General features: G+C 50.6%; 1 protein-coding gene across 5 annotated transcripts in view; it reads left to right on the top strand.

Moving 5' to 3' along the window:
* CORO2B (coronin 2B) overlaps positions 1 to 24,010 on the top strand; it is a 40,946-nt gene extending 16,936 nt beyond the window's left edge. For 4 of the 5 annotated variants that reach the window (XM_065847591.2, XM_071813939.1, XM_065847592.2 and 1 more), the window contains 11 exons: positions 3,214 to 3,414; positions 15,625 to 15,741; positions 18,547 to 18,696; positions 19,405 to 19,569; positions 20,085 to 20,201; positions 20,299 to 20,403; positions 20,736 to 20,832; positions 21,320 to 21,432; positions 22,071 to 22,161; positions 22,253 to 22,392; positions 22,898 to 24,010. In XM_065847591.2, coding sequence (XP_065703663.1) covers positions 3,214 to 3,414; positions 15,625 to 15,741; positions 18,547 to 18,696; positions 19,405 to 19,569; positions 20,085 to 20,201; positions 20,299 to 20,403; positions 20,736 to 20,832; positions 21,320 to 21,432; positions 22,071 to 22,161; positions 22,253 to 22,392; positions 22,898 to 23,029 — 1,428 coding nt within the window. In that variant the 3' untranslated portion in view covers positions 23,030 to 24,010. The remainder of the gene's footprint in view (positions 1 to 3,213; positions 3,415 to 15,624; positions 15,742 to 18,546; positions 18,697 to 19,404; positions 19,570 to 20,084; positions 20,202 to 20,298; positions 20,404 to 20,735; positions 20,833 to 21,319; positions 21,433 to 22,070; positions 22,162 to 22,252; positions 22,393 to 22,897) is intronic. The other variant, XR_011741043.1, reaches the window with a different exon arrangement.
* Positions 24,011 to 26,390: the final 2,380 nt, after the last annotated feature.

Raw genomic sequence — 26,390 nt, 5'->3', positions numbered from 1 at the left:
GAAAGTGGTGTTTCTTGTGAAACCGTGTATTTTCCTGGCAAGACTTCGCCACGTGCAACCCACCAGCAGCCGTGTTTGCAGCATCTCCCTTTGCACATTGGTTTTCCTTTGACTTTCTTCATCCTGGCATCTCCCAGGTCACTTGGTGGCCTCGTATGGGGGGTTGTGCCCTCGTCCACATCCTTTTGGAGCAGCCAGGTGCCAGGAATTCTTTGTGGATCAGATCTGCGGTGTTCCCAGCAGTGCAGCCACCATGGGCTGCCCACAGAAACCAGCAGGCTTGAAAGCCCCATGCGATGGCACTAGCTTTAAAGAGCAGGTTCAAGTGTATATATATATATATATATATATATACACAAATGGAGGAATAAATAATAAAATTAAATGGAAAAATGAAGCCAATATCTGCTTGTAAACTCAAATATTTCATCAATCCAGAACTGAAACACCGCTCAGAAAACACCCAAATGTATAACGCGATGGGAAACTGATGATTTTTCAGCCAGAATACCTTTCCAGGGTTTTATTTGTAGGCAGTGCCTCCTGCACACTGCAGAGCAAGACCCTGCTTTCCCAGGACACACAACCCCTGCCAAAGCCTCTGCTGAAGGACCAGACATGAAAACAATGGTTTGGAAGTGGATTTTTCCTGCTCATCACCTTGCTCCAGTGATGGGACCAAACCCCAGCAGGAGCAGCCAGCTTCAGAGAGAGACGAAGGGGCGAAGGATGCTGAGCTTTTTATTTTTCAACCCCAAATCGGTGCAAAACTGTCCCATTAGCTGCCTTTCCCCGCAGCGCAGTATTCTCTCCATCCGAAGGTTGATGCTCCCCACAGCTGGTGGAGATGGAACCCCCCAAGACCCCCAACTCTCCTGGATGTCACAGGAGCTATTTCTGGTGTGGAAAAGCCTCCACCAGCTGCCAAACCCAGAAATACACCGTTTGTCAGGGATTTTGCCAACGTTCCCGTGCTGTCTGCATCCCTGGGGTGATGTGACGCTGCTTACAGGAAATACTGGCTGAGGTTAAAGGAAAGAAATCCTGGATTTCTCCAGCGAAACAGGCACTTGAGCTTATTGCTTCCTCCTGGCATGGTGGGGGCTGAGTGGAGACTCGCCCAGATTTGGGGGAAAGAATAAGACAGGGAGGGCTGGAAAAAACAAATAAAAGAGATGCCAAAGCACTGAGGTCCTGGGAGCAGCATCGCTCTCATGTCTGAGACCATGGCAAGGAGGGAGCATCCGTAGCGCATGCACAAGGATCCAGATTAAGGGTAAAAACACATATCTGGGCTTCTTGGAGCTTGTTTGTGCTGGAGCTTCGTTTGGCAGCAACTCATTAAGCTGAAGTTCTGCATGCAGAAAATATTGTGAGCCCCATTTCTGCTACCCCTACGCTGCAGAAGGGGTTTCCATAGGGGAGGTCGTGGGTTTTCTCCTGCGTGGGGATACATGACGGGGCACCTGGAAAGATCAGTGGGGGAAGGATTGAGCAAATGGCCCTTTCAGTAGAATGTGGGGCTTTTTTTGCAATAGGTCCAGATCAGAGAAGCACGGATGGCAAACGAGAGCAAAATCAAAGTCTTGTGATGATGGAGCAAATTGAGAGCTTAAAAAATATCAAAATACATTTTTGTGGTTTTCCAACATTGTTAAAAAAGTACTTCCAATCTGAAAACTCATCTGTTCAGACAAGGGAGAATGTAAGATGTAGTGAAAGTCTCCAAAGCCACTCCTCAGCTGTGGTTGGGGTGTTTTTCCTGCCCTGCCTGGTTCCCACCGCTCTTTGGCAAAGATTCCCAGTGCTTTGCTGGACATGAGGCTGCATTTCTTCTCAAAGCAGAAGCCTTTTCAGCCAAAAAACCCCGTCTCTCTGCTCTCATTTTGGGTTAAATCCTTTAGGATCTCTGCCCTTTTTTCTTTGCAGCCTGGGAATGCTGACAGCCCTGCTGCATCCTCAAAAGGATGCTCGCAGCATCTGGGCTGCTGGGGGGTGGAAAATACAGCTGTGATTTGGGGTGTGATTCAGTCGGAGTTATTTAAGATCAGAGCAGCCACTGGAGCGCTTTTTCTGGTGTTGTCTCTCGCTGAGAGATGCTTGCAGCACATGACCCAGCATTTAAGTACAAAATTACATGATTTTATCAATAGATGCTGGTTATGAAGACGCGAGCAGCTACAGGCCCCTTAGGTGTGCGATTACTGTGTGTGTTGATAGAGCTGAGTATTTATGTTGCTCTAAGGTGGCTTAAGTGCTTTATGCTCTTCTGCACACCCAAAGTGCCTTAAATCTGTATAGATAGAATCACAGAATCACAGATGGTTTGGGTTGAAGGGACCTTCCCATCTCCCCCAGTGCCACCCCTGCCATGAGCAGGGACATCTTCACCAGCTCAGGTTGCTCAGAGCCCCGTCCAGCCTGGCCTAGGACGTCTCCAAGGATGATTCATCCACCACCTCTCTGGGCAACCTGGGCCAGGCTCTCACCATTCTTATGTCTGGCATGAATCTCCCTCCTTTAGTTTAAAACCGTCACCCCTTGTCCTATTGCAACAGGCCCTGCTGAAAAGTCTATCCCCATCTTTCTTATTGGCCTCTGTTAAGTACGAAAAGGCTGATTTTATCATGAACACTTCTGCTACCATAAGGATTGTTCAAAAGAAGACTGAAATGAAAAATGCAGTCTTTGGGATCCTTGGGAGCATCTTGGCATCAGCAATGCTGTGATGCTCTGGGTCAGCCCACCCAGGCACCCCCCCGCAAAATGAGCCGAGACGACTGAATGCAGCATCTCCCAGCTCTGCGATGTTCAGTCCCTGCCCGAGTGCTCTTGTTCTGCCCCGATGCTTTCATGTGCTCCAGACCAACCTATTTCCAAGTCATTGCATTAAAAGCCTTAATTCTTTTGTCATACGTACATGAAGTAGTAGTGCTGTGCGTTCTAGATAGGCAGAAAAGGAGATCAGCTTAAATTTTGCAACAGTCAAGAGCCTTTTAATGTCTTTTGTGAGTTGTACCTTGCACCAGGAAGACATCTGACATTTTTTCAAGGGTATTATTATATATTTGCTGATCTGGGCTGCCCTGATACTGCTGTACCTCATCAGGCAGAATCCCTGTTGCAGGACAGCTTGGAAACTGGAAAGCAGCTGGGAAGCAGCCCGGGGTGGGATATTTTTGGAAGGCTAAACCCTTTGCGTTTGCCTGGCAGATGTCATGGCGCCCGCAGTACCGCAGCTCCAAGTTTCGGAACGTCTATGGGAAGGTGGCGAGCCGGGAGCACTGCTTCGATGGCATCCCCATCACCAAGAATGTCCACGACAACCACTTCTGCGCTGTCAACGCCCGCTTCCTTGCCATCGTGACAGAGAGCGCCGGCGGTGGCTCCTTCCTCGTCATCCCCCTCGAGCAGGTAGGAGGTTTTGCTCCAGCCGAGGCGATGCCGATGCTGATGCGGAGCCGGTCCCCGAGCGCGGGTGTGCGGATGCAGTGGGATGTGTCCCAGTCTCTGCTGTACTTTACTGGGGTTTTCCCGTTTGGGGAAGTGAGGATTTACAGCTGCCTTTGTGAACTGAGATTTTTCCTTTAGGAAGAAAAGGAAACATTTGTTAAAGTGTTTTTGGCATCTCTCAGAGAACATGTGCTGGGCAGGCGCTGGGCACATCTCCAACCTGCCCCTTCACAGTGACAGAGGTCACGTGGGTTTGTGACCCCGGCATTGAAAGGGCTGTGGGGCATTGGAACAGGCTGCCCAGGGCAGTGGTGGAGTCACCATCCCTGGAGGGGTTGAACAGACGAAGACGAGGTTCTCAGGGACATGGGGCAGTGCCAGGGGTGGTGGAACGGTTGGACTCGATGGTCTTGAGGGTCTTTTCCAACCCAAATGATTTTATGATTCTGTTTCCCAGAAAGCAGGGGAGTCCCTGTAGAGCCCCTTGTCCCACTGAGCAAGTAGCAACCCTTACCCATTATTTCAGTTTGTCCGTATAATCTCAACCCTCAAATTTCACACGCTGCACAGCTCAAGAGGGTGAACACGGCTGTGCACCCAGTTTTCCTGTTGCAAACTCCAGGGTCTTTTGCTTTGTGCCCAGCAGCAAATGCCACCTCATGTCAGATTCATTTTTAAGAACCCATCACCAAGCAGGAGCCCCTCAGGAGCAGCCGATGCCCAGGAGCCATGTGCTGTGCAGGGGGGGCTTCTGTTTGCAGCTGTACCCACCTAAAAGCACTTTGCAGGGAAAAGCAGCACACACGCTTCTGCGCTATTGATCCCCTTTGCAGCACATATACTTTCTCCCCACCACGCTGAGCTTCTGCTTCCACAGCTAAGACTTTCCCCAGCTCTTTGCATCACTGCCCTTGTGAATCCACACATCTCCTGCTCATGCAATTTTAAATTCCCGGCAATTCAGCTGATGCTTCAAAAGCCGCCCCACAGGACTACGCTTGGTGTGCAGAAAACAGTGCCCAATGGGAGCAGGAAAGCCAGGCAGCAGTGACCTTGAACATGAAATAAATATTTGCTTTGCTCCCGAAACCTGAGCACAGGGCACTGCCGTGCGGTACCATGGTTGTGCTGATGCTGCTCCTCTCCCACCGGTGTTCCAGTGTGTGGATCAGCAGCTCCAAACTGGTACCTGCATCCCACCCCCAAGCATTTTTTTGCCCCTGAGGGTGGTGAAAGCCTGGCCTAGGTCACCCAGAGAGGTGGTGGATGCCCCATCCCTGGAGACATCCCAGGCCAGGCTGGATGGGGCTCTGAGCAACCTGAGCTGGTGAAGATGTCCCTGCTCATGGCAGGGGTGGCACTGGGGCAGCTGGGAAGGTCCATTCAACTCAAACCATTCTGTGATTCCATGATCCTGCAAGAGGGGACATGGGGCTCCCAGTCACTCATTTTCAGGAGTATTTTTCGCATCAGAGGAGCTGCACTCACTCCCCTTAAGGATGCACCTACTCCATGTAATTTGAAGGCACACCATGTATGAAGATGTACAGTGTGCATGGGGAGAAGGTGGTTGTCTCTCAGGGTCCCAGGCAGAAAAATTGTCATGCCAAACCTGCCGGGATTTCCAGGAGGGATGGGAGCTGGTGGAACCAGCTGTGGTGGGATGGGCATTGCTGCCCTCCGAGTCCTGTCTCTTCACACCCTGGCATTCCTCTGACTTTCCCTATGTATCATTCACATCTCTTCTGAATTCCTCTTTAATTTCTGGAGCAGAATCAGCTACAGATGGAAGAAATTATAATCAGTGCTTTAATTGCCGCGCACAGCTTGACTCTTATTAATATTCGAAAAAGCAGGAGCTTTGTCTGAGCACTCGGATGCTCCAGCCCCATCTCTGTCTCCTTCCCACCGCCAAGCCTGCACTGGGAGGATCCATCCACACACTGCTTGCTCCTGGTCCTAAATCCTGAGCTAATAACCCCATATTGCCAGCTAATTACCCTTTTTTTCCTGGCAAATGTAGCCCGGTCCCAGTGGGATAAGACCAGAGGGACCGTGATGCCGTTTGCAACCTGTTCCAAAGGGATCGACAGCCCCACATGGAAATCCTGGCAACATCGCACCCAATAAATCCAGCTGGAGCAGAGCTTGGCACCCCATGTCAAGGGGCTGCATATGCCTTTGTACAATCTAATAATTTCATTATTATTTTTTTTAAATATGGACTGATTAGCTCATTAAGAGTAAACTAATTTTCTTTGGAAATCAGCAGCCCTCTAATTAATTGGCATCCATATTTAGCTGAACATAATTAAGGTAACCTAGATACTGCAGATCTACTCAGCTTTTGATTTGTTGCCTTTTTTTTTTTTTTTAACATTTCTGCCCTTTATTCAGCTCAGAAACGCTCACCAGAAACCTCTCTGCTTTATGCTCCAAGTGGCAATACATTTGCATACGCTTGTCCATATGTCCCTCTGCCTGCACACCAGAAATGCTGGTTCCTCACGTATTTATGGAGTGATCAAGGGGATGGGTAACTGCTTCTGCAAGGCTGCGTAGGTTGGGAAGATGGAGCATGGCTGCATTTTGATCCCCCATCCTCCCCCAGCTAGATTTGCTCCCCAAACCGTAGCAACAGAAAGATTTGGTCCAGGCTTCAGCTGAAGGGGAAAGGAGACCACATGGAAAAATGGTTATTTTGAGTCAGCAACAGCAGGTTGAACTCCATCACCACAAGCAAAATCCAGCCTTGCTCAGGCAGTGTGATTCTGCAGGAAAGCAGCTCAATGCAATTATGTCCTGGTCCAGTATGGACCAGGACTCTGCTCCACACTCTCCAGGCAAGCTCCCAGTACCAGTTATTAAATTAAAAATAAATGGGTGTGTTTGTGCTACAGCTCCCCTACAACAAGGAAACTGGAAAAACCCATGTGCTTGGGGCAGCTCTGGGGCTTTATTAGTCCTGGACTGGGTGAAACAGGTGGGAAAAAACAAGCTCCAGCTGTATGTGGATTTATCTCAGCTGTGCCTGATTTGATTAGCTGCATATAAACTGTGCTGGGAGGGTAGAAGGGTACTGGAGGCAGTAGTAGAATCATAGAAGGGTTTGAAGGGATGTTCCTGGCTCCCCCAGTGCCACCCCTGCCATGAGCATGGACATCTTCACCAGCTCAGGTTGCTCAGAGCCCCATCCAGCCTGGCCTGGGATGTCTCCAGGGATGGGGCATCCACCACCTCTCTGGGCAACCCGGGGCAGGCTCTCACTACCCACAGCATCAACAATTCCTTCCTCATGTGTGGTCTGTGGAGGTAGATGTGCTGCAGTTGCTAGAAGGTGGGGGGGGGGGGGGGTGATGTGGGGTCCCATGGGGCAGTGGGTGCAGGAGAAGTGTGGCTGCCATTGCTTGCACAACAGGATGGTTTTTATTTCTGTAAGGGATGAAGATAACTTGTTTTGCACAGCCGGACAATGTTATCTGCCTGCATGCCTGGAGGAAGCAGTGAGCAGGAAGGGGGAGTCTCTGTTTACACACAGGAAGCTCAAGTTCCCAAGTTGTTGTTCCCACCAGTGCTGGCTGTTGTCACCGTGGCTGGTTGTGTTGGAGCTGCTGAGTGTGGGGCAGGTCCCTCATCCCACTGTGACATGGCTGGCTGAGCAGGAGGTCCTGGGGGGCTGGCAGGGGACTGAACACCCTCTGTGTCCCTATGGGACACTGGTGTCCATTGCTGCTGCTGGGGAGTCTGTACAAACCTACCCAGAGCAGGGGCAGCCTGTGGAGGTGACAGACCCATTGCCAGTCTCCACGGAGGTCCCAAACCTCCATGGCAACCCTGGGGACAAGGACAGTGGTTGGGCAAAGCCTGAATCGTGCTGCAGGGAACTGCTTGCAAGTATTGTCTGTCCATTTGTCACCAAGGGATGGCACAGAAGGCAGGAGCAGTGTCACTGTCCCGTGTGTGTGCTGGATGGGTGGCAGCTGGCGAGCGGGGGGGTGGCTGCATGCTTCCCACTGTGTGTCCTGGCTCGGGGGTGGCTTTTTTTGGCTCCAGGTCCTGGTGGCATCTGCTCATGGCATCGCCCAAGGGACCCCCATGCATGTCCCCAATCTGCCGGGACACCCACTTGCCAAGGCTGGGCAGAGAACGGGTGAGCTCGTCACACAGCTGCTCTCCTGGCTTCCCCCACCCTCTGCTTCTGAGTAGCAGGAGATTTTCTGCAGGAGAAAAAATAAAAAAATAGCATTTTCTCCTTTTCTCTGTACTATGAACCAATTTTCATGTCCTTGGAGATTTTCTACCTTTTAGCACAGGAGACTCCCTTGGTCTGTGCCACTTTTTTGCGTTGTGTGGATTTTTCTCTATCTGATTTTAGTCTGCAGGAGGTATTTCTTTTAACCTAGAGTTGGCCAGAAAAACCAACCAACCAAACAAAAAGACCTGGGGCTTACAAAAAAGCCGACACTTCAGCATCAGTTTTCCACATCGGAGCACAAAACAATGTCCCTGGGTTTATCAAGGCGATAACAGGAGAGCAGCTGTGGGAAGCCCAGACCTGGGATCTGCCTGGTTTGAAGTATCGGGATGAGTCAAAAACTGTCAGTGTGAAATTTTAACGTTGCCCTGAGAACTGGTGAGGGATCAGAGGAGGAAATGAGGTTTGAAAATGCAGGTTCTTGGAAGGGGAAACCTGGATTTTTGCCCCATTGGTGCTGCTCTGTTTGCAGCAAAGCCTGGGTTCGAGCCTGGGGAAGCTTGGCTTTGCCTGGGCTGCCTGCATTCCCTGCCCCCTCTGCTGGTTAAACTAGAGAGAAACCCTGTCCTCGCTGGGGAAAAGTGTTTTTTTGTTTCCAGGAAACATGAATTTACCTTTAGTGTCTGTAATCCCATTTAACAGGGGCACTATATGGGCTTTTGTCTTTTTAATTAACAAGCTCGAGCCTGGCTACTGCTTTTATGGTGCAGATAAATACCTCTGCAGCAAGGCTTCGAGGTTTTAATCAGTGCAAATTGTTGGTCAGGAGCTGCTGTGTGCATTTTTGGTGGATTTTAGGGCTTACAGGGTCTGGCATGGCTGGAGCAGCTCTGCGATGGTCCCTGGGCACAGGGAGCTGGGTGCTGCTCATGGCTGGGCAGAACCTGGGATGCTTACAGCCCACAGCGGGATTTGTATTTAATTTAACAGCATTTCCATCCACACAAGAGGACTAACTGATACTTAAACCTTCATCCTGGCACGAATGGCATCCAACAATGCTGATTTATTTTCCAGTTTTTTGACTTGCAGGGTTTTGTTGTATAACAGAAAGAGTAACGAAGGCTTCTATCAATTGATGTAACTTTATTGTGGCGAGTAACCTTTTATATCTGGGACTTTATTACAAAGAACCCCTGAACATGGAGTTTGCCAGAGACATCTCTCCTGGGGAAACTGAGGCACGGAGGCTTGTGGTGTTTGCTGGGGGTGGGAGCTGCACAGGCTGTAAAATTCATAGGGCTGAGCAGAAATCCTGTGCATCTCCTCTGCTTGTTTAAAGAGTGCAAACACTGTTTTAGCAGGTGCTGGAGGATGCACAGAGCGTGTCTCCATCTCTTCCCTTCCCCACTGGAATTTCCCAGGTGTTACAGGGAAAGGGGCAGCAGTTCCCACTCTAGGTGGTATTTTCCTGGGATCTACACCTGGCTGAAGAGATACCTCCCTCCAACACGCCACAACATGAGCCGAGCTTTTAGAATTTGTTTACTAGAAAGCCTGGGCTAGCGTTTCGCTTACTGCTGTCATTCACAAGAGCAGTCGGAAGCCTGGCAGCAGGTTCACAACAACCAGGTTACTCTCAGTAGGACCCAGGAGAGTGTTCAGACATTTCCAGCACCTGGAATTGATATTTCGATGAATGATATGTTGATTGCATGCATGGATTTCTTTGGGTTTTTAGAATCATGGAATAGAATCATAGAGTAGTTTGTGCTGAAGGGACCTTCCCAGCTCCCCCAGTGCCACCCCTGCCATGAGCAGGGACATCTTCACCAGCTCAGGTTGCTCAGAGCCCCGTCCAGCCTGGCCTGGGGTGTCTCCAGGGATGGGGCATCCACCACCTCTCTGGTATCTCTGACAGTGTCCATTCTTAAACCATGTCCTCTGTGGTTTGTATATACTTATGTGTTTATTTATTCCGCTCCCCCTAAAAAAGGAAACCAAAATCTTTCACTTCTTAGCTCTGTAGATGTTCTGCTTGGTGTCTTCATTTCATCATTAAGGCACTTCAGAAGAAAAGCACTTTTCTCAACAAGCCCCCACCCTGCACCAAAATCACCCACCAAAAAAGCAGGAAAGCTCCTTGAGGCATCTGTCTTTGTATTTATTCAGCTGTTGGAAAGAAACATCAACAGCAGCATGCTTCCACCAGCACATGGCTATTTCCTTGGGGAATTATCTGTGGCAGCATCGTGGCAATGGCTTTTCTGGGTCCCTGCCAAGGGTTTGCCCAATTTCTCTCTTGTTTGTACTGCTTTTGTTTGATTTGGTTCCTAATGAAGACGAGTGAACCTACAGCGACCTTCCCTTGTATGAAACCAGACAGGGATCTGCCCCAGGGCAGGGAAATCTCTGTAATTTCCTCCTCTTTGGCTCTCAAGCAGGACAGACCTTCTTTAAAAAGACAGCAGTAAATGTATTTACTCTTAATCTCAGCCACTGGAGGCTGGTGTGTACTCAAGGATTTCCTGGGAAACCCTGTAATTCCCCTTCTGCTTGGGCAGCACTTCCTTGAGCCCCTCAAAAAGCTCATCAGGGTTTGAGGGTAGAACTGAATGAAGGTTTTTACCATGATTGTGGTGCTTCATGGGAAACGTGAGGGTTTGGAACTGTTCTGGGTTTGTGTTTGCAGGGAAACTGGTGAAAAGCAGGTTTTATGAAATACGTATATTAAAGTGATTTATCTGAGCTTCCTTCTGATTGATTGTAAAGTGAATGTGGAGTCTGGAAAGATTAAAGCAAATGGTGAGACTGGAACTTGTGCTGCTGAGAGGGTCTGAAGTGATAATGTGTCCCATGGCCCCAGTCTGGCAATGGCCAAGAGGTTCCCTGGGATGCACTTTGGAATCAAAATCGCTCATCATGAGCTCACACCATTCCCAGCACTGTTTTGATGCCTTAGAGCCCTTAGAAGTGATGCTTCTAAGGATAAAGAGGCTTTGCTCCTCTCCGTGACAGTGTTCCCCTTCCTGCCATGGTCTGAGCTCCTGGGACCGTGTGTCCATCTCTCCTGCTCCAACCATTTTCAGGGCAAGATTTCCTTCTCAGCCACCAAACAGCAAAATCACACAATTAAACCAACTTTAAAACTGTAATACATCGTCCTTCCTCCCCCAGACATAATACAAATACTTTTCTCCTTTTCAAGTGCTCCTAATTGCTCCAGTGAAGGGAGGGCTTTGAGGGGCTGAATTTGCTGGAATATTTGCAATTTCCAGCCCGTGCTGTGGAACACGTCAGAGCTGCTGGAGCCCAGAGAGCTGCGACATGTCAGGCTCCGGCTAAAGGGACGTATCTGGGTCACTGAGCTTCCCCCAGCAAGGGATCCAGATTAGGATTCACTGCAGCTTAATGCTCGGCGGTTGGCGAGGTCCCTCTGAGAGTGACTCCATGGGAAGCTAGAGCACAAATCCCTGAGTTTTATTTATTTTAAAAATTCTTCATTTCCTTTATTTGGCTCATTCTCCTCTTTCAGGTGTCCTGAGCATGAGCACAACCCACCCCTGCTCCTGCGCAGTCCTTTGCTGGATTCAACTAATTTTAATCAAAACTCTTCATTTCTTGGGCAGGAACTATCCCTAGTAACCAAACTCTTGTTGTGTCCTCTGGAAAGCCTTATGAATTTTAACAAAAAATGTCAAATCCACTTTGCAAAGGAAATCACGTGGCTCGTTGCTCAAAATTGAAGTGATTGCATATTAACTTGCGCTGTTAAAAGGTCTGTTCGCCTGGAATTAAACAGCTGCTGCATGAATTTCTGCTCTAGACAGTGTGTTAATAACGTCATGGTAATGCAAATATGAAAACAGGGGGAAAGCTTGATAATCTGAGCCATTTGGGTAAGTGATGTCTGCTAGTGTACTTAATATATTAACCCATAAAGCTGTGCTTTGCATCCCATTAATTTGCAGGGGGCAGAGCTTTGTGCACTAACGAAGCATGAGTGTTGCTGTGTTTCTTTCCACCTTCTGCATCTTATTTTTAGGTTTTTCTCCCCAAACCTTGGCTGCTTGTCCTGGGGCTGCATCCTTGCAGCTCGTGTTTTGCTCCATGTGATGCTTGGGTGCAGGATGGGACCCAAAGCGCCTCGTCCTCTGCCCAGGGCTGTGGGACTGAGCTCTCCCCACCTGTGAAAGGAGGGGAGAATGTTGTGGTTTTTTTTTTTTTCCATGGAAAAAACATAAAGAATGTGAAAAATCAGATTTTTCTTCATAACTTTGCATGGTGTGGTGTTTGCAGTGAAGTTTGGATGGAGGCAAAAGCTGTCCTGGGTGTCCCCAGACCATGGGCAGATCTTGTCCCATGTCCCCAGCATCCATCAGGACAACTGGCCCCTCCTGGGTGACCAGCAAGGGGCTCAAGGAAGCAACTGCTGAATGTGAATGCTGGTTTTAGATATTGAGATGCTTTTAGTGAAAAGCAACGTTTTCCTAAATCATCCCTTTTAGAAGATTCAGTTCAGTGGAAAACCAGTTTTTTGATCAAAGCTGTTTTCTAGGCTCTGCATTGGAAAGACTTGATTTTTATTTAAACAAAGGGTTTATCTTCTCTAATAATTTCCTTTGTGTTATGGCCCGTATACTCACAGCACTTGGTCAGTCAGTGCTTCTCCTTGGATGCCACTTTTCCTGGGGACCGTTGGCTCCCAGCATGAAGATCTGTACCTTGGGGGGATGCCTGGGACACTGGGGGCTGTGGCAGGTTGGGTGTGACAGGGACTTCCCAAGGAGTTGTCCTTGCCACTGGAAAAAGGAAAATTTAAAAATCCATGGGTGATGTGTGCTTTAATGTATTGCCCGTCCCACGGGATGCTCCAGATCGTCCCTCCAGCCGCGGCTCCATCCAGAGTCCTGGGTCTCCCTGGCAAAACTGTCAGAAAGTCACTTTCCTTGTTTTTATTCCTACAAACCTGAACTGATTTATGACAGCGCTAATAAATCCCAGGTCTGGGGCATTAACCAGGAAAACGCCCTTTCAGCTGTTCGATAATGTCAGAAATGTTGTGTAGATCGATCACGACCACTTATGTGGGGTGAAGCTGCCAGGTAAATGAGGGGAAGAAACCACGTTAGTGGGAGGCAAGAGGCAGTTCAAGGTCCAGGGCTCATGTGGCAGCCCGGATCTGAGCCACGTTGTAGCTAATGGTCAATATTATCAAAATTTGGGCTCTCTGGGCGAGCAGAAGTGATGTTGTCAGCAGCTGAAGGAGGAGACAGATGCAGCTGCCTTGTCCTGGCCCTTCCTTCCTTCCTTCCTTCCTTCCTTCCTTCCTTCCTTCCTTCCTTCCTTCCTTCCTTCCTTCCTTCCTTCCTTCCTTCCTTCCTTCCTTCCTTCCTTCCTTCCTTCCTTCCTTCCTTCCTTCCTTCCTTCCTTCCTTCCTTCCTTCCTTCCTTCCTTCCTTCCTTCCTTCCTTCCTTCCTTCCTTCCTTCCTTCCTTCCTTCCTTCCTTCCTTCCTTCCTTCCTTCCTTCCTTCCTTCCTTCCTTCCTTCCTTCCTTCCTTCCTTCCTTCCTTCCTTCCTTCCTTCCTTCCTTCCTTCCTTCCTTCCTTCCTTCCTTCCTTCCTTCCTTCCTTCCTTCCTTCCTTCCTTCCTTCCTTCCTTCCTTCCTTCCTTCCTTCCTTCCTTCCTTCCTTCCTTCCTTCCTTCCTTCCTTCCTTCCCCTGGCACCCCTGAAATTTGCCTTAATGGGGTTTAAAATCCCCTGGGCAGGTACAAATCACTGCAGGGAAACTGTGCCCTACAGGGAGGGAATTTGCGTGATGTGCCCTAATTAGAAAGAGCTTCGTGAGTTAGAAATCAGCCTTGCTTTAAGTGCTTGTCGCAGAGTGGTGAACGAGGATGCGATCCTGCGCTCATCACAGGCCAGGGAGTTAATGAGTGTTTGTGAGACACTGTAACGAAGGGCAGAGGGGAATGTCTGACTGGCTCTGACCCCGTTACCCAGCCAGTGATGGGGCTGGAGGTGTCCGTGTGTTCATGGACTGAAGGCAGCGAGAGAAAGCACAAATTTTTTTTTGTCCTTTACCTCAATAACTAAAATGACCCATATATGTAAGTCCCCGGTGTTTTAAGCCCAGCCCAATTCTCATCTTATATATGGGCTGTGTCCAAGGGATGACTTAGAGCTGTTGTAGCAATTTGAGCAAGAACGAGCTTTTCACTCTAATCATAATGCCCATGAAAAGTATTTTAAAATTGATGAAGCTGGCTGAGGGAGGGTTGTGCTTGCCGGTGTTTCTCAGTGCCTTGTGTGATGGTTTTGAGGCCAGACATGAGAAGAAATGTTTATCACTGAGGGTGGTGAGAGCCTGTCCCAGGTTGCCCAGAGAGGTGGTGGATGCCCCATCCCTGAAGACATCCCAGGCCAGGCTGGACGGGGCTCTGAGCAACCTGAGCTGGTGAAGATGTCCCTGCTCATGGCAGGGGTGGCACTGGGGTTGCCGGGAAGGTCCCTCAAACCCAAACCATCCTGTGATTCTATGATTCTGCATTGCTGTCCCTACCAGATCGAATCCAGGTGGGCAGACCCACCCTGCTCATGCATCCCATGCTGTTTCCGGCTGGGATTCACCGGGACTGCCTGGCAATTAGTGTCTCCCTGGGAGCAAATTAGTTCAAATAAACATTCCCAGCAGTGGTGGCACTGGGATGAGCCCCCGGGCCTGATCCAGCCGCCTTGAGCACTCCTGGTTGGTAAAAATGCTGCGTGTTCTCCTCAGTGGTTTTCTTTGTTCATGTTTAAATGGAACCAGGAGCTCTATACGATAAAAGGTCAACACTGGAAGGGGCTATGAAATATTTAGTGGCTGTGTCGTGCTAATCTAGTTAGTTTGCAGGCTCTGAAGCTCTGGACTGCTCAGGAAGATGGTGCAGGGGACGGAAAATGATGGGGAGGCCATGGAAGGACCTGGCAACGTCCCTACAAAGAGCCTGGGCTTCCTGAAACCCATCTCAGGTCCTCCCTTGGCTGGGATGGCAGGCCTGGACCAGTCATAGAAGTCTTGTAAAGAGTCCCATGGAAAAGATGAGGGGCAATGGATACAAGGTGCTCCTGGGGAGAGTCTGATGGAACATAAGAGCGAAATTTTTCACAAGCAGCCATTGGAATAATCTCCCCAGGGAAGTGGTGGATTCCCCAGCACTGGGCACGTTTAAGATTCAGCTGGACAGGGTGCTGGACCAGCTTGTCTAGACCGTGCTCTTGCCAAGAAAGGTTTGACCAGATGATCCTTGTGGTCCCTTAAACTTGGGATTCTGTGATTCCATCCATGTGGAAGGATCCCCAGAGAAGTGGTGGATGCCCCATCCCTGGAGACATCCCAGGCCAGACTGGACGGGGCTCTGAGCAACCTGAGCTGGTGAAGATGTCCCTGCTCATGGCAGGGGTGGTACCGGGGGAGCTGGGAAGGTCCTTTGCAACCCAAAGCCTCTGTGATGCTGTAAGTGATGTACCGTTTGGGTTATTAGCATTTTTAAACACGTGTTCATGATCCCAAAGTCGCTGGGGATTTGTTCTCTGGAGTAGACGTGCATCGCTTGCTCAACATCGCTTCCAAAGTCTGGGAGGAAAGTACCGAATATCTCATGCATGACTCAATGGCCGATCTGCTTTGAGGATCAGTTTGGAGCCTCTCGAGTCCCTTCCAGCTCCTTTGCCCCTGGTTTCGGATGATCATGCAAAGATTTCTTCCTGGGGGTGGGCAGCCCCATGGGGTTGTGTTTGCAGAAACACCTTCTCATACCTGGAATATCAATGGGGTAAAACCCATCCCTGACTCAGCTAGGCAGCTCCTGTGGCTAAAAACCCCATCCCAGCATGAGCTACAGAGCTCTCTTCCCTAACAAGGCTACAGCCATAAAAAGACCCACTTTAACACTATTTTTTTTCTTTTTTTTTGGTTTATTTAAAATTACAGACAGGCCGCATCGAACCCAACTACCCCAAAGTCTGCGGTCACCAGGGCAACGTGCTGGACATTAAGTGGAATCCCTTCATTGAGAACATCATCGCATCATGCTCCGAAGACACCTCGGTGAGCTGGGATGCTTGGAACTGTCACCTCTCAGGGGGACAAGCAACTCTGTGCACCCCCTGCCTTTAATTTCTGCACCTGGAGATGGGGAAAGGGGCTGCCATGGGTGGGAAATGCCTCAGGAACAGAGAGGGGGTAAGAGACTGATGCAGAACAGTAGGAAAATTGTGCCAATTCTTGTCTCCTGTGTCATCAGTGCAGGGGCTGCAGTTGGTGCCCAGCTCCTCTGCTGTCCCCAGTGTCACTTATTGTCACAGTGCTACTCTTTCTGTGTCCCCTGCTGCAGATAAGCCATACAGCTGTGCACAATGAGGTCTTTTTTTTGGCTTTTCAAGCCCAACAGCAATGCTGTTATTAATCCTTGTTGCCATCAGGGGCTGCAACTGCTCTCATGGCTTGATCCACCAAGTGACATGAGCCAAAGGCAACTTTGCAGGCAGGGGGATAATGAATCAGGTCATCTTTATGTAGCTGTTATTTGCATCCTCCTCCTTTTTATTTTCTGGACAGAAGTCCATCCCAAAGGCTGCATCATAAAGCAAAAAAAAAAGCCTTTGCACCCATTCTGCATGGCAGAAACTGAGACTTGGGGTGATCCAATTTTTAACCAATTACTACAAATCTGCCTCGCCTGATCCTTAGCGTTTCACTGTGTTATCACCTAATGACTCATCCTCTCCTTCAGTATACTGGCATTTTTTTATTAGCTGAAAGCTTGTCAAGGAAGATATTGAGTGGGGGGAAAAAAATTCAGATCATGGCCATGAATCATGCTGAGCTGTCTCCTGCTTTAAATTATAACCTTTTATATGCAGTCGCCAGGGAATAGAGATGCTGGGAGAGAGGGAGGGAGGGGGAAGGCTTTGTGAGCCATCGTTAAACCTGGGAAATTAAATTAATTGCCCCTGAGGCTGTCAGGTGCGGGGGTTCGCTATCAAACCCGGATCCATCTGTATCTGTCTGTCCCCACACAAATAACGGTGTCTGTCCTCCCTGATGCCCTTGGGGCACTGGAACCATTAATTCATTAGTGTCCTCACAGGACAATTAGCGGCAGGGCTGACCCTCAAATTGCCCGTCCTGCTGCACTGCTGTGAGAGGTTGAAATGTTGAGATGGATTTTTGGGAAGGAGCTCTTACAGGACAGGACAAACCATGCGGGAGGATTAAAAGGGGAATTACCTGATCACCATGGGTGTTTCAGGCTCAGGCGCAGTGAGCCGATGTGGAAGCAGAGCTGGAGGGGGGATATTGCAGCATAGTTGTTTGTTTGCAGGATCCATCTCTTAGTGGACAGGTGTGTTTCAGGGGCAAATTTATCAAGAAGGTTTCTTAGGATGGGTTGGGAGAGGAAGGCTCTGGTTTCACAGGCTGCTCTCCCTGGTGTCATGGGAGGAGGGTGGGAAGAGGCACTTCTGGGGATGTTCCTGTTTTTTAAATCGTAATTTTTCAAAAGCATCGTTTCCATCCCAGGATGGACCAAGAATATGAAACCCAATGCTTGTGTTTTGGAGCAGCTCCAGCTCTGCCTGTACTGGCACCAAAATGGCATCAGGGCTGCAACCAGTTCCAACACATCAAATTTCAGGTCATAGTGACCGCGGTAATGGGGAAACCTGCCTAAAATAGCCTGCCCTGGCACTCACCTCCTGCTTTTGCAAGACACAAGGAATGATGTAACTGCGTTTATAGCAGACCGCAGAGGTGATGCCATGCTGCAGAGCCCCAGCGATGCTTCACCATGGATGCAGGACACATTTAATAACCATCCTTTAGTTAGTGTTAGAATCACAGAAGGGTTTGGGTTGAAGGGACCTTCCCAGCTCCCCCAGTGCCACCGCTGCCATGAGCAGGGACATCTTCACCAGCTCAGGTTGCTCAGAGCCCCGTCCAGCCTGGCCTGGGATGTCTCCAGGGATGGGGCATCCACCACCTCTCTGGCCAATCTGGGCCAGGCTCTCACCACCCTCAGAGACAGCAATTTCTTCCTCATGCCTGGCATGAATCTCCCTCCTTTAGTTTAAAACTCTCACCCCTTGTCCTATCACAACAGACCCAGCTGAAAAGTCTGTCCCCATCTTTCTTGTGGGCTCCCTGAAGGTGAGGTGGCTCCTGTTTGAGCATCCCCTGCCGATGCATGGAGCTGAGCACATAAAGGCTTCCCTGTGTCCCCCAGTGTGACAGGGCACCCCCTGAGCAGTGGGTACCACTCTGGGGTGCAGAGGTGGCCCAGAGCCCTCAGGGATGCGGATCTGGGGATTTGCTAACAGTTGTTTCATAACCCACCCTTTCATAACCGCTTCCTTCAGCATCTGGCAATCAGGTTTGTGTTGCTTGTTCCTCATCTTGTACCTTGTTTGAAAACCGCTGATGCTCTCAGAATCGTCCCTCCGAGCCAAACCAGTCTCTTAACCATGTCTCTCTCATAAGGCTGTTTCCTCTGCATACTGTGCAACCCGCAGAGCAGCGTCTCCCACCTCTAAATGTGCAGGTTCAGGCAGAAAACACACTGCTCCACCCATGCATTTCTATGCAGATTTTTCACTGCAATGTTGCAAATTAATTTTTACCCTCTGGGGAGCCGTGGGGCTGGCAGGACCCTCGATCTCACTGCTGGGATGGGTGCAGACTGAGTGGGTTAGATAAATGTGACCTGTCACCTTGGCTTCATCTGCCATATCAGGATGCAGGATGATGCTGCTGGCACTGGGGGACTGCAGGGATTCGGCAGCTCAGAGCCCCCGGGCAGGTGACGGGTCCTTCCGGGGCTCCCAAACCCATCCCCACACCATCCCCATCCTGCAGGTTCGGATCTGGGAGATCCCCGAGGGTGGTCTGAAGAGGAACATGACGGAGGCGGTGCTGGAGCTGTACGGGCACAGCCGACGTGTCGGCCTCGTTGAGTGGCATCCCACCACCAACAACATCCTCTTCAGCGCCGGCTACGACTATAAGGTGAGTCCTGCCCATCCTGCTCCTTGTGCTTGGCCTTGCAAAGGCTTTTGTTGCTTGTGGCATGGGTGGGAGTCAACCAGGGCAGGATCCTCCAGCCAGAATAAAACCATAGAATCATTTTGGTTGGAAAAGACCCTCAAGCTCATTGAGTCCAAACGTTCCCCCACCTCTGGCACTACCCCATGTTCCTGAGAACCTCATCTCTGCATCTGTTCAACCCTTCCAGGGATGGTGACTCCACCACTGCCCTGGGCAGCCTGTTCCAAAGCCCGACAGCCCTTTGGGGAAGAAATTGTTCCCAAGATCCAACCTCAGCCTCCCCTGGTGCAACTTGAGGCCATTTCTTCTGGTCCTGGCACTTGTTCCTTGGGAGCAGAGGCTGACCCCTCTGGCTCCAAGCTCCTTTCAGGCAGTTCAGAGATCAGAAGGTCTCCCCTCAGCTCCTGTTCTCCAGCTGAACCCCCAGGTCCCTCAGCCGCTCCCATCACACTTGTGCTGCAGCCCCTTCCCCAGCTCTGTTCCCTTCTCTCAACTCGCTCCAGCACCTCAAGGGCTTTCTTGGCGTGAGGGGCCCAAAACTGACACCAAGATTCGCGGTTTGGCCTCCCCAATGCCCAGGACAGGGGTTGGTCACTGATGTAGAGGCTCAGAAGGGATGAGGGGTCTCCAGGAGTGGAGACGCTGGGGCAGCCTTCCCACTTCCTGCAGGTCCTCATCTGGAACCTGGACATCGGGGAGCCGGTGAAGATGATCGATTGCCACACGGACGTCATCCTCTGCATGTCCTTCAACACGGACGGCAGCCTCCTGGCCACCACCTGCAAGGACAAGAAGCTGCGGGTGGTGGAGCCGCGTTCGGGCAGGGTCCTGCAGGTGCGGTGCTGGTGCTGGGGGGGTTAGAAATAACATCTTGGGGAGGAATCCTACTGAAAATGCGTAAAAACATTTGCAAGGTTCTGTACATACTTGTGATGGGATGCTTTGCATGTGTCCGTGTCTGCAAATAATTCTGTGCTGTGGGGAGGGGCTGGTTGTTTTAGTGAGCTGGAGATGATGGAAGGGGCTTGGCCTCATCCCAGCACAGAAACCGGAGGCTTTTATTCCTTTATTGATTAAGGATTTGTGGAAAATAGTAGAAATTAGGCTGGGAGGGTAGCAGAAATTTCCAGAAAGAGACACAGTTTGGAGGAGGACAGTGGTTTCTCAGCAAAGGTGCCACCTGATGTTCAGGGAGATGGGCATTTTTGTTTTGCTGAATTGTGGTCCCTCCCCCTGGCATGGAGCCGCTTGTCACCGGGAGAGGTGCTGGGGGCGGCAGGTGGGGGTTCAGCCACAGCTGGGTCTGGAGGCCGCGGATTGATGCTGGCAAACATGTTTGGGTCTGGCAGGAGGCGAGCTGCAAGAACCACCGCGTCAACCGTGTGGTGTTCCTGGGCAGCACAAAGCGGCTGCTGACGACAGGGGTGTCGCGCTGGAACACACGGCAGATCGCTCTCTGGGACCAGGTGGGTGCCAGGACCCCCACTCCACCCCCACCGGGACCCGTGCTCAGCACCAGCACATCCTGGTTAATGAAGTGTTTTGTTTTTTCCTGTTGGGCAGGAAGATCTGTCCATGCCCCTGATAGAGGAGGAGATTGACGGGCTCTCGGGTCTCCTCTTCCCATTCTACGATGCTGACACACACATGCTGTACCTGGCTGGCAAGGTAGGGGCTGCACATCACATCCTGTGGCTGTGGGGGCTGCAGCATCCCCAGGGGGGCAAAGGGGCCTCTCCCCAGCAAACAGCACAGGGAGGAGAGCTGGAGTGGGAGCAGGGCTGTGCTGATCCCTGAGCAAAGCGTTGGGCAGCTCTTTGGCCACAAAACGCTGGTTTGGAGAGGTGCCCACCGCTGGTGGGGGGGTGGGCAGCATCCTGCGGGGTGATACCCAGGGCTGCAGCATCCCCAGCCTGTATCTCCCCAGCATCTCCCAAGGACAGGGCACTGGGAGATGTGTTTGCCAAAGTAGTAAATCATCTTCCATATGCTTGTTCCAGGGTGACGGCAACATTCGTTACTATGAGATTGGCTCGGAAAAGCCCTACTTGAGTTACCTGATGGAGTTTCGCTCCCCAGCTCCGCAAAAAGGACTGGGTAAGGGTGGTTGTGCTGCTGAGCAGAATCCTAAATTACTCATCCGCGACAGCGCAGAACATGCAAAAGGTAGATGATGGAAGGTGCTTGATTAAATGCTCCAGTCAAATGGGTTTGGAGAATCAAGGCTGGGCTGCAGCGCTGGCAGGGCAGCGTTCCCAGTGCTGTGCTCTCCCTCCTGCCGTGATGCAGCCTGGCTGGGCACATGCTTGTGACACCCTTCCTGCTGTCACGCATCACACAGGGCTTTACGAGGGGCATCAGTCAGTGATTCCTGTGATTTGTCCTTGATAAAAGCTACTCACCCCTTTCCTGCGAACACCCCTGGTGTGGCCCAGGTCCATACCCCAGGGTAACAGCAGGGATTAATTTGGTAATGAGCTAGGTCTCCTGATGGAGAGCGAGGACATTTTGGGGTGCTCCATGCTGGGGATGTGGATGGGTCCCCGCTGGCCGACCAGGGTCACTGTCTGCGCCTCCTCCGCAGGGGTGATGCCGAAGCACGGGCTGGACGTGTCAGCCTGCGAGGTCTTTCGGTTCTACAAGCTCGTGACCCTCAAGGGGCTGATTGAACCCATCTCCATGATCGTACCCAGGAGGGTGAGTCCCTCACTGCACCCCGGGGCGCGGGGACAGGGTGTCCGAAGCGGGTCCAGTGTGATGGAGATGTGCTGACCTGTACTGACCAGTCCAACCGCTGGATCACTTCGCACCAGTCTTAGCCCTCCCAGTTGTCGCACTTCTCCATGAATGGGATTCCCAGGGGATTTTCACCCAGGGTTTAATGGGAGTGTTTTTAGGAAATGCATCTCTGCATCGCTCCCGGCCTTGACACACTTGGTTTGTGCAAAATCCGCTCGGTCCAGTGTGGTGGGCAGCAAGGGGCTCATCTCGCCTGAGGTTTGGGGGCTGTTTCTGGTAAAATACACCTCGGAACTGGAGCAGGGTTTGGCATTGGCCTTCCCATCTGTGCAGGAGCCAGCCCAGGGCTCTGCCACTGCTCAGCAGCCCCTGCCTGGGTTTCCAGATCTGCCTCCCGTGCCCTGCGCAGGCAGCGCTGGCGTTTCTCATTCAGTAATGGTGCAAACACTGATTTATTACTTCCCCAGATGCCCTGGGCAGCTGCATCTCTGCATGCCAAGGAGCGAGTGCAACCCTTTGCGGCACATCGCAACACGTAGTTAAAATCGTGTGTGGATTCACGGAGGCATTTGCTTTTCTTTCCTCATTGCTTTTAGTCAGAAACGTACCAGGAGGACATTTACCCCATGACGCCGGGCACAGAGCCGGCCCTGACACCCGATGAGTGGCTGAGTGGGGTGAACAGAGGTAAAGCCACCCGTATCATGCTGGGGGGGGACACAGAGCCCCCAAACTGGCTGGGCTGCCCCCTTGACCCCTTCTGTTCTGCCCCACACAGATCCCATCCTGATGTCACTGAAGGAGGGCTACAAGAAGACATCCAAAATCGTCTTTAAGGCACCGGTGAGGGAGAAGAAGAGCGTCGTGGTTAATGGCATAGACCTGCTGGAGAACGTGCCGCCCCGGACAGAGAACGAGGTACCAGGGACATGGGGATGGGAGGGGACATTCCCTGGTTTGGGGGATGTTTTGTGGGTGCAGCTTGGGACACTGCCACCCTGCAGGGCTCTGCCTGTCTTCCCAAAGTCACATACTTGGTGTTTCACAGGGGCTGCAAGCATCCCACTCTGCGTTAGCCACAGGGCATCTGAAAGGAGCAGCGTTAAGCTCCGAAATGTTATTTTTTTTATTAAAATCCTCATCCGGGAACAACATACAGAGGTGTTGGGGAAACATCAGTGCTTGGTCCTGGGAGGGATTTGTTTTGCTGGAGCTGAGTTTGCAGATTACGTGCACAGGGTATGCCCGAGATGGTGAAATGGTAAATCCGAGAGAGCGGGCAGAACAACAGATGAATTATAGAGTCACAGGGTGGTTTGGGTTGAAGGGATCTTCCCATCTCACCCAGTGCCACCCCTGCCATGAGCAGGGACATCTGTACCCAGCTCAAGGGGGTCCCTCCAGCTTCCTCTTTCCCTTCCAGCTCCTTCGGATGTTCTTCCGACAGCAGGATGAGATCCGGCGGCTGAAGGACGAGCTCTCGCAGAAAGACATACAAATCCGGCAGCTGCATCTGGAGTTGAAAAACCTGCGTAACAGCCCGAAGAATAATTAACTTCCAGGGACATTTTATAAATAAACTTTCTTTGTTTATACTCGCTCTTTAATTTTATTGTATCCACTTACACAGAATATGAGCCAGAAGCCAAGTGACCTGCCAAGAGCCCACTCGCTAACTGGAAACACGTCCTTCTCGTCTCGTCTAGTGCTAAAACCATGATAACCAACAGCTACTGCATGAGAGGCAGCTGGGGCATCCTCTGTGCACCCCAGCGATGGGCTTGGAGTAAGTAGCCAAGCCGGGTCCCCTCTGGCGGGACAACCCGGCACAGAGGAGCTGCGGCAGCTGCTCCCCGGGAAAGCGCCATGCTTCGTTGCTATTAATTTGTTTTTTTCCTATGCAAAAATGTGACAGTGGGCGCGGAACTGGGAAAGGGCTTAATTCACAAGAGCTGCCTGGGCAGCAGCTCAGGACCCTTCCCGTGGAGCTGCCGTGGCGTTGGCAGGAGCAGCCAGTGACCGTCCCGGGCACAGCCCGGGTGGAGATGCTCCACGTGTGTGTGTGTGTGCATCCCCACACACACCTACAGCCTGCTGTCAATAAAAAGAGGCTGGGGTTTCCCAACCAGAGAGGAATATTTGCTCCCTCCACCTCAGTGCAGAGGGACATGTCCTCCTGGTGCTGGGACACCCACGGGGAGGGGGATGATCCACCTGCTTGCCCCAGGGATGGACCTCACAGGCACTCGATGGGTTTGGTGTGTATGTACAATCATGTTGGGATTTTTTGTGGATTAGGCCTGTAGCACAGGGAACAACACCAAATACTGCTAGTTCACCTATATGTATATATATATTTTCACTAAATCGAGTTGCTGAACTGCCCGGCACTCCCTGTGCAACAGTTTCCCATCTCTGTTAATTTACCTTGTGCACCCACTGCTGCCCCCGCCTTTACCTTACATGTGCTGTCATTGCCTCTTATTTATGCTACCATGGAATAGTGATGAAATAAAATGTTTTCAAGATACCAAAACCTTGCCCAATCCTTTCTTTGCCGAAAGTGTGGAGGGGGGATGCTCACTAGAGGCACTTTGCAGCCAAAGATCAATCACAGGATGGTTTGTGTTGAAGGGACCTTCCCAGCTCCCCCAGTGCCACCCCTGCCATGAGCAGGGACATCTTCACCAGCTCAGGTTGCTCAGAGCCCCATCCAACCTGGTCTGGGATGTCTCCAGGGATGGGGCATCCACCACCTCTCTGGGCAACCTGGGACAGGCTCTCACCACCCTCAGAATAGAACATTTCTTCCTTGTATCTAGTCTAAATTCTCCCTTCTTTTAGTTTAAATCCATCACCCCTTGTCCTATTGCTACTAAAAAGTCTGTCCTTATTTTTCTTATAAACCCCCTACGCCAAATCCAGCCCCAGGTTTGTAGGTAAAATGTCACAGCTGGGCATGCACCAGGCAGAGGGCAGTCCCAGGGATGCCGAGATGGAAATAGAGCTTTAAGCTTTATTTCCTTCACTTTCTCGCCTTGAGGAATGTGTTATCCTTTAGTGTCAGGACTGGAGATTCCTTGTTTAATCCTGGCTCATAACTGGAGGGAGAAGCTGCTATTGAAGCGTGTCTGGGCTGCTCCGTGCACAGCAGCGACGTCTCGGTCCCGGTTGAGGTTATTTATGTCTTGTGGCCTTATCCAAAGCGGGTGTGTTGGGATTTACTGTGCTAAATTATCGCTTCTAAGGAAAGAGTCAATGTTTCTCCAAAGCCCCTCGAATCAGTGCGAAATGAGCCCAATTACAGCTGCGGGTGGTGATGATTAATGAGGCAATTAGCATATCTGCAAACATCAGCACAAACAGTGCCGCCTCTGCAGGTGATGGGGACATCCCGGGGTTCAGAGGTGACAGACACAGGACAGCTCTGGGTGGGGGGTTATTGTGCATTTATTTGCAAAGTGCTCACAGGGCACCCAAAATGTTTGGGATTCACCCCAAATGTCCATCCCGAGCCCTGGTTGTGAAGTTTCCAGGGCAAACCCTTTATCAGGTTCTCGCTGCTCCTCTTCTTGTCCCTTTCCTCCCCAAATTGCCTCCCTCAGTAACAGCTTCAGCTTTTCCCGACATTTCCTCCTGCACCATCTGGGCGCTATTTAAAGCAAAAAGGCTCATTTTAGGCCACTTGATACATTCAGTTTTAGCACTGAAGTCCCTCTGCTGTTGCACCCTCATGACTTGAGCGTGGAGCCGGGTAAATCCTCCATCACTGCTTTTAAGGAAAAAAAGCTTGAAAATTTCAGCCCCTTCCTTCTTCAAATGGGTGATATCTTTCCCCCTCTGTATTAACTCTGTCCCTCCGTGCTCATCCTTATCGCCCTGACCTACTTTCTGCCTCCCGGAGGTTTCGCTTTGTTTGAGGCTCGGCCTCCTCGTGCGCTTCCTCCCTGCAGGATGGTTGTTAGTTCTTTGTTTTCCAACATTTTGAAAAGATTTCTGGTGGTTAGCCCTGCCAGCCTCAATTTACGGATGAAGATATATATCTTCTACACATTCATAAAATAATTTCAGATCTTCTAAGAAAACCTATATATAAAATACTGAAATCTAAAATTAAGCAAATGCAGGAGAATCCACTAGGGGTTTATTTTAATCAAATGGGAGTTTCCCATCGATTTGCAGAGGACACTGCTTTTCCCTTCTGACACCCTTCAAATCCGGAGATGCTTTGCATTCACAGAACTTGGCCCCGCTCAGTTCAGCAGCTCCAGCTCAGGGACCCCGTCGGGAGCAAAGTATTACTAGACATTTTTACAGATTTAGTGCCTTTTTAGAAATTATGCACTGCTGCCTTTTAACCTAAAGAGAGATCCCCAGAACCCAAATTTTCAATCCCCTCCCGTGGCTTTTGATCACTGAAAAGGGGAATGTGATGACCGACGGCCACGCTTGGATGTACCTGCCTCTGCCAGATGTGGCCACTCCAGATGTTTCGCAGCATCTGCAAGGGCTCAGCAGGGAAACACCCATCATCTGCCCTGTTACCCAGCAGTGACTGGCTCTGAACAGGGCTGGAAAATCACAGGAAAATTAGCAATTGCAGGGATTTTTGGTGCAAGGAGCAGTGGTGTTCTCTCAGGGGCAGATGTCCACGGTGAAATGATGGGCAGGCACATCCTCTACTGCCGCCTCCCTTCTCCACGCATGTTTGGTGAGCACCGAGTGTAATGGAAAAATCAAAACTCCAAACAGAAAGCATTAAAAAGTCTTGCCAAAAATTATTTGCTGGGTTTTTATTGGCTGCAGGCAGACGGAGGGAAGCCAGAAGTGACAGCAACAAGCTGAAAGTCACACGGTGACATTATCTGGACTGAGCAAGCAGAGAGTGAGAACTGCCAAGTGGAACAGAACAGCAG

The sequence above is a fragment of the Patagioenas fasciata genome, chromosome 12, assembly GCF_037038585.1.
Source record: "Patagioenas fasciata isolate bPatFas1 chromosome 12, bPatFas1.hap1, whole genome shotgun sequence".
In the NCBI taxonomy this organism is placed as follows: Eukaryota; Metazoa; Chordata; class Aves; order Columbiformes; family Columbidae; genus Patagioenas; species Patagioenas fasciata.
The sequence above is the reverse complement of the archived record's forward strand: the minus strand, read 5'-3'. Positions and strand labels throughout refer to the sequence as shown.